The 16269-nt window shown below is 35.8% G+C and overlaps 1 protein-coding gene across 1 annotated transcript; it reads right to left on the bottom strand.

Annotated features, from left to right (window-relative positions):
* Positions 1–751: 751 nt before the first annotated feature.
* LOC135223089 (uncharacterized) lies at positions 752–12896 on the bottom strand. The gene is made up of 3 exons (XM_064261596.1): positions 12848–12896; positions 12001–12092; positions 752–1360 (listed from the first exon to the last, which is right to left on the bottom strand). The coding sequence occupies exons 1-3, from the start codon at positions 12894–12896 to the stop codon at positions 752–754; spliced, it is 750 nt and encodes a 249-aa protein (XP_064117666.1).
* Positions 12897–16269: the final 3373 nt, after the last annotated feature.

Genomic DNA, 16269 nt, shown 5'->3' with positions numbered 1-16269 from the left:
GAGAAATTCTTCCTGAGTCGTATTCAGCGTAGGTTTTATTTGCTGGATGAGGAGCGCCTCCAGCAGGCGCAACCAAGGGGCATCAGGGGCCTTCCCAATGATTTTCGTGTTCTGTATGATGACATTCCGGGGGGTGGCCTCCTGATGTTTGGTGCGGGCGTGATTCTTGATAGCCACTTCTTGGGCGTGGCATGAGAGTCTCTTCGACAGGTGCATGGTAGTCATACCTACGTAGGCGCCGCTGCATTCACGGACTGGGCATGTATACTGGTACACTACATGCGTCTAATTCAGGGGTTCTTTTACCTGTGGAGAGGGGTTATTTTTCATAATTAGGTCACGCGTCCTCCGATTCTGGTAATATGTGATTAACGATATTCTTGGTGTCGTCGGTCGGTGATACATTTTCAGAGATAATTTTCTTAATGGAGTCCTCTTCTTTATGGTAATGGGAACTCATGAATGCTTTCTAGTACAGCTTGATAATATCCTGGGGGCGGGGCTGTGGGCTCTCCCTACCGTACCAGTTCTCCAGGGCTGTATGGACTTCCTTGCTGATTAATTTATTTGAGTACCCGTTATTCACAAGTACTTGGGAGGCGCAGTCAAGTTCCTGGTGAGTGTCCTGCCAGGTCGAGCAGTGGGAGAGGGCCCTCCTGACAAAGTCCCTGATGGTGGTGCTTTTGAATCTAGTGGGGCACTCGCTGTCTCCGTTGAGGCAAAGTCCTAGATTGGTCTTTTTTGTGTAGACTTAAGTACGGAGACCGTCTTCTGTCTTGCTTACAAGGACGTTGAGGAAGGGGAGCCGATCGTCGGAGCTGTGTTCAACTGTGTAACTCAGCACACTGCACTGCTGAAATGCTTGACGGAGGACTTCTACCTCATCCTTGGCGTCGATTTGCACAAAGATGTCGTCAATATACCATCCATATCTGCGGGGTTGCTGCATCCTGGCGAAGACCCGTTCCTCCATGGTGCCCACATAAAAGTTAGCGAAGAGGACCCAAAGTGGGCAGCCTATCACCACGCCGTCCTTCTGGTGGAACATCTGGCCACGGTGTGTGGAGAAAGGAGCCTTCTTCATGCAGATCTCCAGCAGCGTATGGAGCAAGGCTTCCGGTATGTTGAGGGGCACTGTCAATTGATTCCTGTAGACATGATCAAGGATTATATCTATGGTTTCGTCGACAGGCACGTTCCTAAATAGGGCATTAATCCCGGTACCAGGGGCGTCCTTGATGGCTTCTAAGAATTCTGCTAAAGACTGCAGGCTGTACCGACTCGTGACGTAAGGGGTCAAAATTTGGTTGAGGCTTTTAGCCAAGGTGTATGTAGGGGCGGCCGTCTGGCTGATGATCGGCTGGAGGGGGTTTCCTTGTTTGTGGGTTTTTACATTACCATATAAATAACCCAGGCTGTAGTCTCCTTGTATGGGCGGGAGGTGCACAGCGTTTGTCGCAGCATTCACTGCGCTGATGACTCCGTTAGCCTCCCATTTGATGTCATCTGTTGGGTTTCTTGTCAGGCGCTCGAACTTGCTCTCGTCGGACAAAATGGCCTCCAGCTTCTCGTGGTATTCAGCAGTGTCAATCAAGACGAAGGCTGCCGTCTTGTCCGCGCATCGCACCGTGATGTTCTCTTTCTCCTTCAGTTCCTTCACCGCTTTCTTCATATATATATGTGTGTGTGTATGTGTATAACACAAATTCAGCATAATTCTTTATTCCCAACATTTCATACTAATTTTTTTACATTATTAAGGAATCTGTTAAATTTTTTTATTTTTTTCTATCTATCTAATATATATATATATATATATATATATATATATATATATATATATATATATATATATATATATATATATATATATATATATATATATATACCCATAATAAACATTCATGACATAAAAATATGTGCATCGGTATAATCAAGGCTTTAACTCTAATGAATATCCAGGAGAAACTCTCAATTTTTATTTGTAACACAGCGTAACTATAACCAGTTACCTATTCAAACCAATCTGAAGGCAATTGGCAGCTTCTCATTGAATGAAAAAGTTGAAAATTGCATGACAAACGTATTTCTGCAACCATGCCGAAATTTAAGTTCCATGGTGGCCATCTCTTCTTCACCTTCGTAATACAAGTACTATATTGCTGATACCCTGAGTCCAAATGTGGATTACGAAGAAAGTAACCAACCACAAGTATAACAGTCGCTTTACCATAAATCATAGTGTCTAATTTCTTACTATTCCACCATGCATTCAGATATCTCTCACTCTAATAACCATTTAAAGTAGGTACCACTACCACACAGAGAGAGAGAGAGAGAAAGAGAGAGAGAGAGAGAGAGAGAGAGAGAGAGAGAGAGAAATGAGCGGATCAATACATAAATAAATCAGCAACTGCAGCTAACTACTGACTGGATCGTTAGATGTATGCAACAATGTATATTATTAGATTGATAGATAGATAGAAATAAATACAAAATAAGTTTAAACTGAAGCAACTTTCAGAGAGAGAGAAGGGAAGGTGAGGAAAGGAAGACGGAGGTGGTGTCGGTGGAGGGGGGAGACGGAGCTTTTTATTGTTGTGTTCGTATCCATTTCTGGATAATCGAGCTTTGCCTCTTTGTACAAGGACAAGTGTCTTTATTCTTTACAATTAGTGATTCATGATACTCTTATAAATTACGGCACTGGGTGTAATACACTATAGCAAAGTCTCGTACTGATACGAGTGTTCATTATAGAATTATTGCCAAAAAACGTGCTTGCACTATCTGTGAAACCCACAGTAGTCTCTTAGAAGCATCTGTATTTGATCTGTCAACAACAAATCTTGAACATTTTAACTTTAGTTCATTATGCTTGAATAATATTGTGTATGTATATTTTCAAAGGATATCCAGAAAAATAACTATTAAAAGAATGTGTATATTTGTTTGCTGCACGTATTTGGTCAGAGTATAACATGGCGAAACCTTATGTCTACGAACAGTGACATAGGGGTTGTCAGAACTGCCAATCTATATTGAGCTTTGAAAGCAGACGAATTAAAGGTTGTTTATTATTTCAAGTCGTCTGCAGTAAGTTCGAAAACCATAATTTAAGTCAGTCAATTTTTATTTGATCATTTTATGTTCAGAACTGCAGAGTTCTTGTCCAAAATACGATGTTTTATTTCAATTCGTTGGTATGCCTGGATCTTCATATCGTCTATGATGGGCGGTGGCATTTTCGCTCTGGAGGAGAACTGTAAGGAAGTTGATTTTCATTGTCTTCCCTTGCGTCAAATTGCGGGTAATTTTTCCTATTCCTGAAATACTAATTTCCAATAGAAGTTGAATCTAGATACCCCAATAGACTCATCAATATAGATTGTGAGAAAAAGATGGGAATAATAACAATCTGACGACTTTCCTCCCCATTTGTGAAAAAGCTGATGTTCTCACGACTTTCTTATTTATAGTCTCAAAAATCCTCTGAATTATTGTTCTGTGGAGACAGAGAAGGGCCTCAAGGTGGCCATGTGGCCGCCTTAGACTATACGGAGAATTGAAGAGAAAACAAAATTACGATTTTGTTAACAATTTATATACTTCACTTGATAACGAATGAAAAAAGTCCAAATTATCGTCTCCTTTGACGGGAGGCTAAAATTGAACTCATACTGAGATGTAATATAGCCATTGAACACTTGATAACTTCCTATAAACACATGACAATTACAGTTTAGTTTCATTCATATGAAACTGAATTAGGACTATACACAATTGCTATATTTGTAGCCATTTCATTTACAGAAGTCTGTGAAAGAATATGTAGGGGCAATTAGATAGGAAAATCCACTGGTAGAAATAAGTAGAGTGAGGGTAGAGTTATGGTAGATGGAAAGCCAGAAGGAAGTAGAAGTGCGGTAGAAACAGACTGCAGCAATAGCAATTTGGAAAAATTAGACAAAACAACCCGTACTTTGCCAAAGCAGTGGAAAATCTGAACTTTGACACCGTCAGTGGGTGGTTACGATAGATTAGGATAACCAATAAGACTAATCAAGGGGTGGCACCGGAAGCTGGAAAAGCCACTCAAGTAGAAGTAGGACGTGTCTTAGCTAAAGTGAAGGAGGAGCAAAATTGTAGAAGTTAGGTTGAGACTTTACTTGAGGTCTCAGATAAGTTTAGTTAAGAATCAAGCCTTATGCGGGGCAGCTGTGTCGGTGAATTTCTGTTCCCTGTGTAGTGTTGTGTAATTAGATAAACTGTTAAACTAGTACTCCTAATAATAAGTAAGATAAACTAAGCAGTGTTTAACTTGCCCAGAGTCCTAGGTCGTACTCAAGCCTTTGTAATCCTGAGAGACTGGAGAATGAAAAGAAATTAATCTACAATGTTCCTAAGAAAAGAAAAACTCAACCAACAATTAGAGGAAGGTTATCCTATATAACACTTTACTACTCAAGTGAAACCAAGCTACCGAAGAAAGACTGACTAATCATAAAGAGAAGAGAAGAGAGAAAGAGGAAGAATAAAAAAAAACATACGTAAACATGCGTAACAAATTGGTGCTCAGCGATTGTGGATTCTAAGTGCAAAACACCGATAGAGAAAAACACACACAGTGGAAAATTAAACAGAGAAGAAAAAGAAAGTACCGACCAACCATTAGAAAAAGAGTGCTAATCCTTAAGAGCTAGAAACATAAATAAAACCAACAAATAACATAAAGAAACCCAGGCATGAACTCTACAATTAAAAAGAAGAAATTTCCGAGTTCAATAACTTGAAGGACGAAGAAAAGTAAAAGGCGACGAAGAACAACGAAACACATCTCCGAGACTGGGTAAACATCGGCGATTAGACACAACGAAACTTCAAAACCGCTGAGAGGGTGAACAAAGCTAGAGCGACGAAATGCAGTGAATTTCTAAGAAGAATATTGAACCAGGATTGCCGCATTCCTAAGACATATCAACTCGATAACGCATTGCAATGAGAAACGCAAGAACGCATAGGAGCGGATGAAGAGGATTTCAAATTCAGCGCAGCGAAACTTCATGGAAGGGAGATTGACGGATTTCTACAATCAACCTATGAGTGCTAAACTACAATAAATATTGAGATAGCGCCCAATTCTCCATACATCGCTACGATTTCTCCAAATGACGGACAACGCTGAAGTGGCGGCGCTAAGCAACAGCAGTGCAGTAGACGTCAACGGCAGTGAGAACTTCAACAACAGCGCAAGGACGACAACGCAGAAGTGTGCGGCGCAACCAGAACCAGAAAAAAGAAGAAAAGTTTAAAGTATCCTAATAGATTAACGTCTGATAATAAATCAAAATAGAAATTTTTTACACGCACTGCAATGAAATAATAATGCTTTTATAAAAATAATTCATAACAATCAGCTTTGAGATCAATTTTTTTTGCCGTAAATTTGTAAGATAAAATAATTTTCTTCCTTATTGTTGTGTGATAAATCTAGAACCATAAAGACATTGTCATTCAGTTCACAAAGTGCAGTGGTGTGAATAAGGAATAACGGCATGTACTAATGTTAATGTTTTTCCAGATTGAAGGAAGGAAACACTAGGAAATAAGAAAATTAGATAGGCAAGATAGGGACCACAGGCCTCTGTCAACATGAAGATAATGTAAGTACAACAATGCATCTATTTTTTTAAATTGTATCCAGTCAAGTTGTAGTATGAACAAAAATTTTCAAAATTATCACCAGGATGCAAAGAAGCAGAACCCCCAACTCGAACCATTATAGCCTACATCCAACCCCTGACAGACGATCGAGACTAAATAATCAGACAAATTTTCCCCCACGACGATTGCATAGAGAAAGTCTACCCAGAGTATTGCTATCGACAGTAGCAAATAGACCCACGACTAGTGTGATTGTTGCTAACAATAATAACATTACTAACCCATTGCAAGTACATACTAGGTATTCTAGAATGGCACAGGCCGCTGTAATAACACAGGCTACACGCTTTTGCGGTAATGTAGAAAAGGGTCATCCTGAAAAGAATAAATTAGAAGCATATTCGGTATCTCAGTGCTTAGCAGACACCGAAAGTCGGATTTCATCCAGTGGAATTACCGCAAGAAAATAGATGAGGCGTTACTCTATGTTACTTCAGAGAAAGGGATGCACATCGGACACTGAATTCATTCAAGTTTCAGGAAATTAAAACATTTGGTGAATTCAAGAACGTGTATTTTGAAATTTGGGAACCGATTAATCAACAAGATCGATGGTACAATCTCAGTAAGATTTTACACCAGAAATATCATGGTAACAGTATCGCAAACCTCTATACTGATGTAGAAAATGCCATCCATAACTTAACTATTGATTTAAAGAGAACAGGAATAGTTATTGGCGATTGCGATGCTTTTAATGGTGATATTAGAGATTTAGTAAGTTTGAGAGAGATTTTAAACTACATAGTCCATGACGCTATCGGGGAGGAAGATAAACGGGTTTTTAAGAAACAGGAACCTGATCCTAAGCAGGATAGTCTAGCAGCTTTAAGATTCATGCAAAAAGAATTGTGCAAAAGAGGACTGCATCTGGCGAAAAATTTACAGGTTTTGTGAATAATGGAAACCCTGGTAGAAATAAGAATAATTTTCAGAGAAGGACAGATAGTGTTCAAGACAGGTCTACAAATTTCAACACTAGACAACAGGGGAAACAAGATCCTAGTAATAATCCTAAGAACAGTAATGGGAAATTTTTCCAAGCAAACAGAATTAATAGATATAGGCCTCAACAGCATAGGAGAAATCCAAACACTGGTAATCAAAACCAAAGTTCGTTCAGCCCAACCCATAACCAAAGTCCAGGAGATCATAGAACACAAAATAATAAACAGGAACAAAATTGTGCCAATTGTGGTTATTCCAACCACACAACTCAAAATTGTAGGCGACCAAGGTATTGTTCCCATTGTAATAGGACAGGTCACCTAACACAAAATTGTTGGTTTAAAATTAACAATACCAACCATAATGCTCAAAGTAGTACACCCCAAAATAATAATCAGACAGTGACAATTACTGAAGGGGGTAGTACAAAGGAGAACTTCCTAACCAGTAGCAAATGAGAATGAAATAGTTACTGTAGGTCAGGAAGAAAACTTCAAGTTGCCTTTTGAAGGAAATAAAGAGATAGTATTCTCAGTGAAGGATAAAGAAATATGCCAAGAAGATTTACCTATCATCCAAACAAGAATTAATGATAAACAATGCTCAATACTTTTAGATACGGTCAGCACAGTATACATTATAGATAAACAAACATTAACAAAACATTTAGGCTTTGCAGATACAGAAATACAAGGTCCTGGTAGAATTATAAAAGGAATAGCAGGAAAACAGATTAATGCTTTGGGTAATGTCACACTGGACATAGAGATTTTAGACAAAACTTTTAAGGAAGTGTTTGTAGTATTAGAAGAAAGATTTTATCCTACTCAAGCTCTGTTTTTATATAAAGCTATGCGGAGATGTAGAATAATGTTAGATTGTGGAGAAAATAGAATCAATTTGCAATGGAGAAATAGAGAAAATGTTTGTTTTCAGCTAGAAGAAGGAAAGTCTTGCATAAACCTGATCAATTTATCTGACGCAACATCTTCTAGAGAAGCGAACATCCAAGAGACTAAGATGAATAATAATGCTAGCCCGAGTAGCACAGATTTAGTGGATAATAGTGAAATAAGTAGAAGAAATAATAGTTTAGAAGAAATGTTCTTAGCCAGGAAGGATTCTATGATAGATTGTGCACAAATAAATAATATTAACAATGCAAGCCTTGATACTCAGACCTCTGAGCAGAGTATTGACTCTGAACAAATTATCACAGCTGAACAATTCATTGCCGCAGAACTTATTAATGAAAGTGAACAAAGTTATGAAGATGAATCACAGATTGATTATGCGCATTCAACAATAGATGAAGATGAATCAGAAATTTATTGTACATATCTTATAATGGATAAAAGTAAGGAAGAAAAATATATCAATGAAGTCCTGTTATTAGGGACAATAAATAACAGTGAATTAAACTCAACAATACCTATGGATAAAGGTTCAGATGAAACAGATGTCTGTTATTTCTCAGAGATACACGATGATGAAGAAATATGTTTAATTAGTACTGCATATGACCATACTGTCAGATTTGTGCTTAATAGAGAAGTAGTTTTTACCCGCAATGTCTAACCAAGGTTTGTCTTATAGCTAAAACAGACGAAGACTTGCATGAAAAAGATGTAATGCTAACTAATGAAGACTTACCTGACTTTGTTAGTATGGACAATTCCCTAGTTCACGTGAAGGGTAATAACTGTGAGACGTACGTCCAGAATTACTCAGACAAAAGACTAATATTCTATACCAGACTAAGGTCTGGTATAGAATTTTGTATGGGAATTGTAGTGAACAATCCTTTACTAACACTAGTTAAAAAAACCAGTCTTCTCTTGCACAGAACAAAGTTCAATTTTAAATAAAGGAGTAAATAATACAGACTTTCCTCAGAATAGAGTTAAATTATTACAAATATTGGAGAGGAATAGAGATGTCATTGCTTTAAAAGGAGATAAGTTATGAAGAACAGATACCTTGCAGCATAAGATTTTAATATAAGATGGAACCAAACCATTCTATATCCCTAACTATAAGTTGCCAATAAGTCAACGACCGATTGTAGATTAGTTAATTAACGAAATGAAGAAGGATGGAGTAGTAGTACCTTCTAAATCACCATATAATTCACCTCTCTTGTTAGTTCCAAAGAAAGATGGCAGTTGGAGAATGGTAACAGATTATTGGAAATTAAATTCACACACCATCCCAGATAGGATGCCAATGCCTGTCATACATGATATGTTAGCTTTTGTAACTCACCAATCAGGCATCGTGTTGTAGACTAGAGGCTGATTTAGATTCCAAGGATCGGAATTTGCAGTCGACAGGAATCTGTACAGCCAGAATTCAGTTACATACCAAGAATTAACGTTATTGTACATGCATCATGTGGGTGTTAGTGCCGTCAGTACGCCTCACAGGGTGTACTCTAGGCATTACTAAACGTTTTTTGCATCGTCCATCCCATGGCTCGTAAATGCAACCCTCTTTCATTCCTTTTACTACACCTCCATTCATGTTATCTTTCTTCCATCTTACTTTCCTTAAACCTCTCCTAACACGTGATTCGTAGTGGAACTGCTTCGAGGGTTTCCTCCTGTTACACCCTTCAGATCTACTTACTACTCTCAACTTCCTTTCTGGAGTTGAATGACATCATAGGTCCCAGTGCTTGGCCTATGGTCTAAACCCTTTGTTCCGTTCCATTCCATTCCTATAGGACGTGCACAATCTTATTTTGTAAATTAAGAGAAATCACTACATTCTCTATGGAAGAAGACATCAGAGCAGTTCATCATCACCCAGATTATATTCGCTTTTTGCAGACTCCCTGAAACTGCAATACTTCTGCAGTCTCCGGTTTAGAGTTTTTATATACAATTTCTGTAGATATAAACAGGCATTTGGGTCTTGGTGTGAACGCTGTCTTCCTGAGTGCTTAGAAGGTCAATCATCATATTATGTAGGCAATAGATCTAGTCTAATGATTGAGCCTCTTTTGGAGGGGACCCCATATAGAGGGGCCTTCGTGTGTGTGGTTCATCCTTTTGCAGAAGGAATAATGTTGGTTTCAAGAGGCATTCAGCTTGGGAAAGGAAGACTACTTACTACTGTGCTCTCAGGTTTCACTCACTTCTAGTCGCCTTTGTAGCCTGCATTACTATCATGGAATCCTTACAGAGTGATCTTTGTGGATACTTCGGAATACGTGCTGGGAGCGTTCTTATGCTGTCTATTCGGTTTAAGTCAACACACATTCATACATATATAAATAAAAGAGTGTGAGTGAATGTGTTGGCTAACCATAGTATACTATCATCCACCTTGGCCTTTGGATAAGCAGTCAACTTTGACCTCTAATCGAGGTCAAAGTTGACTGCTTATCCATCAAAATACTAAATATTTCGGAGCACATTCCAATTGACGTACAGAGTTTGTGTTCCCGAAACATTATTAAGCCATAAGCGTTCAAATAAAAGACTCTCTCTCTCTCTCTCCAATGGTAGCTGAAAAGTTTGGCCGTGACCACATGAGGAGGTTACTGCAGTTCCTTTTCAAATGCACGGCGGCTGACTTGGAACATAAAATGTTACATTTAACCCCATCACTTTGTTTTCCTTCCATTCTACAGTACTACACTCTTTCAGTCTAAGTAGGTTAATGATATCCTTATTATAGTGTATGCAACATTTGTATGCAGTATATATCAGCGTTATTCTCTCTAGAAGCGTTTGATTTCAGTTGGACAGTTATAGGTGGAACTGTTGAAAAAAAAGTCAATTTATTGCATTATGTTTTTTCTTTATTGCATCTTGATTCACTCAAGTTATATGCTGGCATAGCAATTCCACTGCATATAATACACACACACACACACACACACACACACACACACACACACACCACACACACATATATATTTTATATATATATATATATATATATATATATATATATATATATAGATATATATATATATATATATATATATATATATGATATGTATTATATATATATATATATATATATATATATTATTATATTATATATATATATATAATGTATATATATACTATATATATATATAATATATATATATTATATATATAATATATATATGTATATAATATATATAATGTATATAATATATATTATATATATATATATATATATATATATAAACATGCACACACTATTTAGTACTAGATATATATTCTATATATTCAGACGGTTGAATCTAACCACTCATAAACCCAGCAGTCACCTGCGTTCGAATCCTTGCAAGAGATCAATGATTGTTGTATTTTCATCCATGAATTCGTAATCAAGAAGTCATTTCGTGATTCATGATGGAAATGATTGAATTCTTTTATTTGAATCAAATTTAGATGTTAAACATTTTTGAATATAATGATTTTTTCTGTTTACCATAGGTTTTGGAGGTAGCGCTTCGTACTACGCTATGCTATGAACATCGACCTAGTTCGTATCTCTCTCTCTCTCTCTCTCTCTCTCTCTCTCTCTCTCTCTCTCTCTCTCTCTCTCAAATCTAAATCTGTATGACTCTCTCTCTCTCTCTCTTTAGTCTCTCGTTTTCCAACATGTGATTCATAGAGAGAGAGAAAAGAGAAAAGGAAAGGGAAAGAGAGAGTTGGGGAAGAAACCACTTATAAAATCATTCAAATGGACAAAAAAGAAGCCACAAAAGATCAAGATCAGAGGTGTCATAAAGGCGTAACCAAACAGACTCTAAAGGGCATAAAGCGGTCTTATTGCCTGTATGAATAAGGGCGAGAACAGAATGAAGCCGCTGAGACCTACTGGTCTTTATGGCGACCTTCACAATCTTAGCGGTTCAACGCTTTTACTTTTCATATAGTCAACTGAATGCTTTTACTTTTTAATACTTAATATCTCGTTGATTTCCGGTTTTATACTTTATATAAATATACTTTAAAAGAAAGGACAATGAATGATGATTGTGATAACATATCTAATAATATAAAGTCGAATTAACAACAATTCATTAATGCAGAAACCAGACATAAGTATGCACTTTTTTAAGCAGTTGACTGAGTCACTTTGATGGTGACCTTTGTACTTTTCATACTTAATATCCATTTCCTGCGATGTATGTACTACTTTCTTTAAGTATATACTTTAGAAGAAAGTGCATTAATTGATGATTGCAATGGCACCTATTATTAAAGTGTAAGAAAGTAAAGCACGGTACACCCTATGCCATCACGTATCAGCTATGTGATGCAGTAGAGGTATTGAAAAAAATTAATAGTGGCCAAACTATACTGCAACACTGCTCACTTGTTCTCGCAGTTCAGCTTTCAACGGCAGGATGCCTGCCGATGATGTACTTTGCTGGGAGAGACTACCGTTGGGTGTAGTTGCTCTGTGTGCTGCAAAAAAGAAACTTTTGAGGAAGAAACGTAGAACCTTGTGGTGTAAGCAATAGCTTTCTCGGCGACCCCTGAAGGGAAGCTTCAATGAAATATTTTTGGAGCTACTAGTCGAAAATCCAACAGACTTTGAAAATTACACAAGAATGCCAATCCTGTCATTTTATAAATTATTGGAAAAAAATTGAACCATATATCTGTAAGCAGGACACCAGCTTTTGAAACAGCATATCACCAGGAGCTCGTTCTTGCAGCTGGAGGATCGTATGCAAGCCTCCAATATTCAACCAGGATTTCAAAACAGAGTCTCAGTCTAATCATCCCTGAAACCTGTGAAGCCATCTAAAATGTCCTTAGGGAGGATTATTTGAAAGTAAGGTTCAAATATAGGTACAAAGGAACATTACTGCTTTGACGAATTCATCATTGCTTGCAACATTGCAACAATACTACATAGCTTCTATTATTAGCATATTGCACACTACAGAACATTGTAGTGAGGGTGGATATTTATTGTCCTTTATTATAAGAGCTTTTTGAGAAAGTGGTTCTGGAATAGAATTCTAGGAAGAACTGTTCACGATTGTCTTTTGTCACTGAAGGATTCGGGTCTAAATACAATCATTGTTTATAGTCTTGGTTGAGTTCTACATAATGGTCATGTGTTTAAAGGAAGTTATCATGCGTTCAAAGGCTATAATTATATTACCTTTGACTTTGACCCTTCTGCCAAGGAAGAGATATCTGTGACTTACCCTCTGTGGCTTCTTCGAAGAGTGTCTTTGTTGTTAAGTGATAGTGCATACTGTGTTGCATGGGTAAGCATATTTATTTTGGCCATAGTGTGGCTGGATTGTATTTGAATATTTATTTCAGAGATGTTCTACTCATATGATCTTTGATTATAATCTTGTGCTTACCAAGATTTTCTCCTGTCTTCCAACAGGCGATTCTGGACAAGGGGAATTGATCTGGAGAAGGGGGATTAATATGGAGAAATGGGAACTGACTTTATATATATATATATATATATTATCTATATACTATATATATATATATATATATATATTATATATATATGTATAGAGATATATATATATTTGTATATATATATATTTATATATATATATATATATATATATATATATATATATATATATATATATATATATATATATATATATATATATATATATATATATATATATATGTTGCCCACCCCCCCTTATTCCCTAAACTACACAACTGGGAACTCTTACCTGTTGCCAACGGTGCCCTGTCTGTAAGATGTCACGAGGCTTATTAAGACTGCGTGAATATAAAATATTATTTATTTCCCAAAGCAATTGGTTATAACAAAGAACAAAATGATTAACAAGTCATAATGGCATAAACACCCAAATCTACCCATAAATAAACCAATAAGATAACATTCTACCCTCCTGACTAAGGTTACACTCTCAAACACCAAAAAGTCACATTGTCTAATATTAGTCAGTTAGAGAATCCCGTTCCTAATCAATCATGGAATCGGACCCATCTGTAATAAGATAATAGTTATATAGACACCCCACATCACTCTTTTCAAAGTATTTACGTAAAGAGAATATTTTCACACTTCTCTCTCTTTTCCAAAAGGTAACAGTTTTTCTAAGTTTTTATAGAACGTGTCTTACCTTTTCGATGGACGTTTTCTCCCGACACTTGGAGCAACCACTCGTTATCTCTTTTGCACAAAGAATGCGTCTTCCACAAGTACCCTGAACCAGTAGGCCTTTAATACGCGTACAAACGAATGCACATGGCTCGCAAACGGGGAACGACCTCTGAGACAAGTTGCTTGTTCAGCAAATACCTTTTTCTCCAATGTGAACTTAGCAGCGTACCACCCCTTGTCTCTAGGCGAGTAGAGCTATGTGACTTTATTATTATATAAAACACTTTAAACATATTATTAGCCATTCCCCCTCTATTCACCTCTTTAGATATATATATATATATATATATATATATATATATATATATATATATATATATTTTATATATATATATATATATATATATATATAGATCATCCTATTATATATATATATTATATATTATATATATATATATATTCTATATATATTTATATATATATATATTCTATATATTATATATATATATATATATATATAATATATATAATATATATATATATATGATATATATATAAAATATATATATTATATATATAATTCTAATATATAGATATAGATATATAATATTATACTATATATATATAGCTAGATATCGATATATGAGTATTATATATATATAAGATATATATATATATACATATAATATATATATATATTACATATTGTAGGCTATAATATATATGTATATAGATAGAGAAGAATATAGATGATATTAGATATATATAAGATATATATATAATGATGAGAGAAGAGATATATATAGAGAATAGTATAATTAGATATATATCATGATATTATATATATATAAATTTTATCTATTATATAGATATATATATATATTATATATTCTATATACTATATATCAGATATATGATATATATAGAGATATATAGATATATATATATATATAGATAGATATAATATATATATTATATTACATATATAGAAGAGATATCTTGAATTTTTATAGAAGGGTTCTCTATTAATATATGGAGAGATCCTTGTTGAATTGTTGAATATAGCCTTAATATTAATACAAATGAACAACGGAATAAAGCATAATATCTCTTGATTATTTATCAGAGAGAGAGAGAGAGAGAGAGAGAGAGAGAGAGAGAGAGAGAGAGGAGAGAGAGAGAGAGAGAGAGAGAGAAGGAAGAAGCAGTTCCTCTCCTTTCCTGTTAGTGACAGCAAGACAGCATAACAGAAAATGGCACAGAAAAGAAAGATGGAGCAGACAGAGAGCTTCTTTCATTGGCTTCTTGGTCATGTGGGAATAATGGGCGGCTACGGGAGGGACTGGGAGGGAGGGAGGGACTAGGAAGTGCTAGGGTCCGAGAGGGGGAGGGGTAGGTGTTGAAATGGGAGGGTACATAAATGTATATTCAGTGACTTGTCATATGTTGGTCTCCTCCTCCTCCTCCTCCTCCTCCTCCTCCCTGACTCAGCAGTGGAAGTTTGAATTATGGTTTGTGAAGCCACCCTCACTTCTCCTCTTTGTTTTTCTTCTTTTCATCATCTGTGTTTTCTTCTTCTGCTTATTCTTCTTCACTTTTTCTCTTTTTTTGTTCATCATTGTCCGTTTCTTTTCCTTCTTCTCTTTTTATCTTTTTTCTTCTTCTCCTTCTCCTTGTTGTTGTTCTTCGTTTTCTCCTTCTTCCCCTTTTCTCTCTTCTGTTTGTTGTTGTTGTTGTTGTTGCTCTACTTCACAATCAGCATTCACCACAATCTTATGTCTATAAGAAACCTTTATCCTTTTAACTCCCTTGCAAAGTTGCTTCCATTCTTCCACATCATCATCATTATCATAATGAATCTCTTCTGTATCAAAAGAGAAATGAATCCATATTTCCCTCAGAGGCGGAGGATAAACAGTCAGCGACTGGAGTAGGAGCTTTATGTCAGGAGCAGGACCTGAGGAAATACAAAAATGGCAGGATATTATTAGTAACACCTCTACTTGACCCTCCTCCTACCACCTCTCACTCCTGCTCAGCACTCACACACACATACACACGAAAAGCAGCATAACTAGTCTGTTACTATTTTTGTTATATGCCAATGTATATATGTAATACACACACACACACACACACACACACACACACACACACATATATATATATATATATATATATATATATTATATATATATATATATATATATAAATATATATATATATATATATATATACATATATATATAATATATATATATATATATATATATATATATATATATATATATATATATATATAATATAATATGTATGTATAGATACTGATTTCTTTATTTATTTATTTACTTATTGATTTATCCCCATAACAAACAATGTAGTAATTATTATTCTCTCTCTTTCTTCTCCTCCTTCTTCTTCTTCCATTGCTTTCTTTTCATTCTCTCGCCTTTTTTTGCTTCCTTCCTTTCTTTTCTTTAGGAGGTTATTCCGTCTCCCCCACTTATTCCCCTTATATAT

This window comes from Macrobrachium nipponense, chromosome 8, assembly GCF_015104395.2.
Source record: "Macrobrachium nipponense isolate FS-2020 chromosome 8, ASM1510439v2, whole genome shotgun sequence".
Taxonomy (NCBI): domain Eukaryota; kingdom Metazoa; phylum Arthropoda; class Malacostraca; order Decapoda; family Palaemonidae; genus Macrobrachium; species Macrobrachium nipponense.
Note: the sequence above shows the minus strand (reverse complement) of the source record. Positions and strands in the feature narration are given on the sequence as shown.

Coding starts and splice junctions, on each gene's coding strand:
- LOC135223089 (XM_064261596.1), bottom strand. CDS start 12,896: ATGCACTATCACTTAACAACAAAGACACTCTTCGAAGAAGCCACAGAG. Junction 12,093..12,847: donor CTTCGAAGAAGCCACAGAGG/GTAAGTCACAGA, acceptor TCTTTTTTGCAG/CACACAGAGCAACTACACCC. Junction 1,361..12,000: donor AAGCTGAACTGCGAGAACAA/GTGAGCAGTGTT, acceptor AACCCCCTCCAG/CCGATCATCAGCCAGACGGC.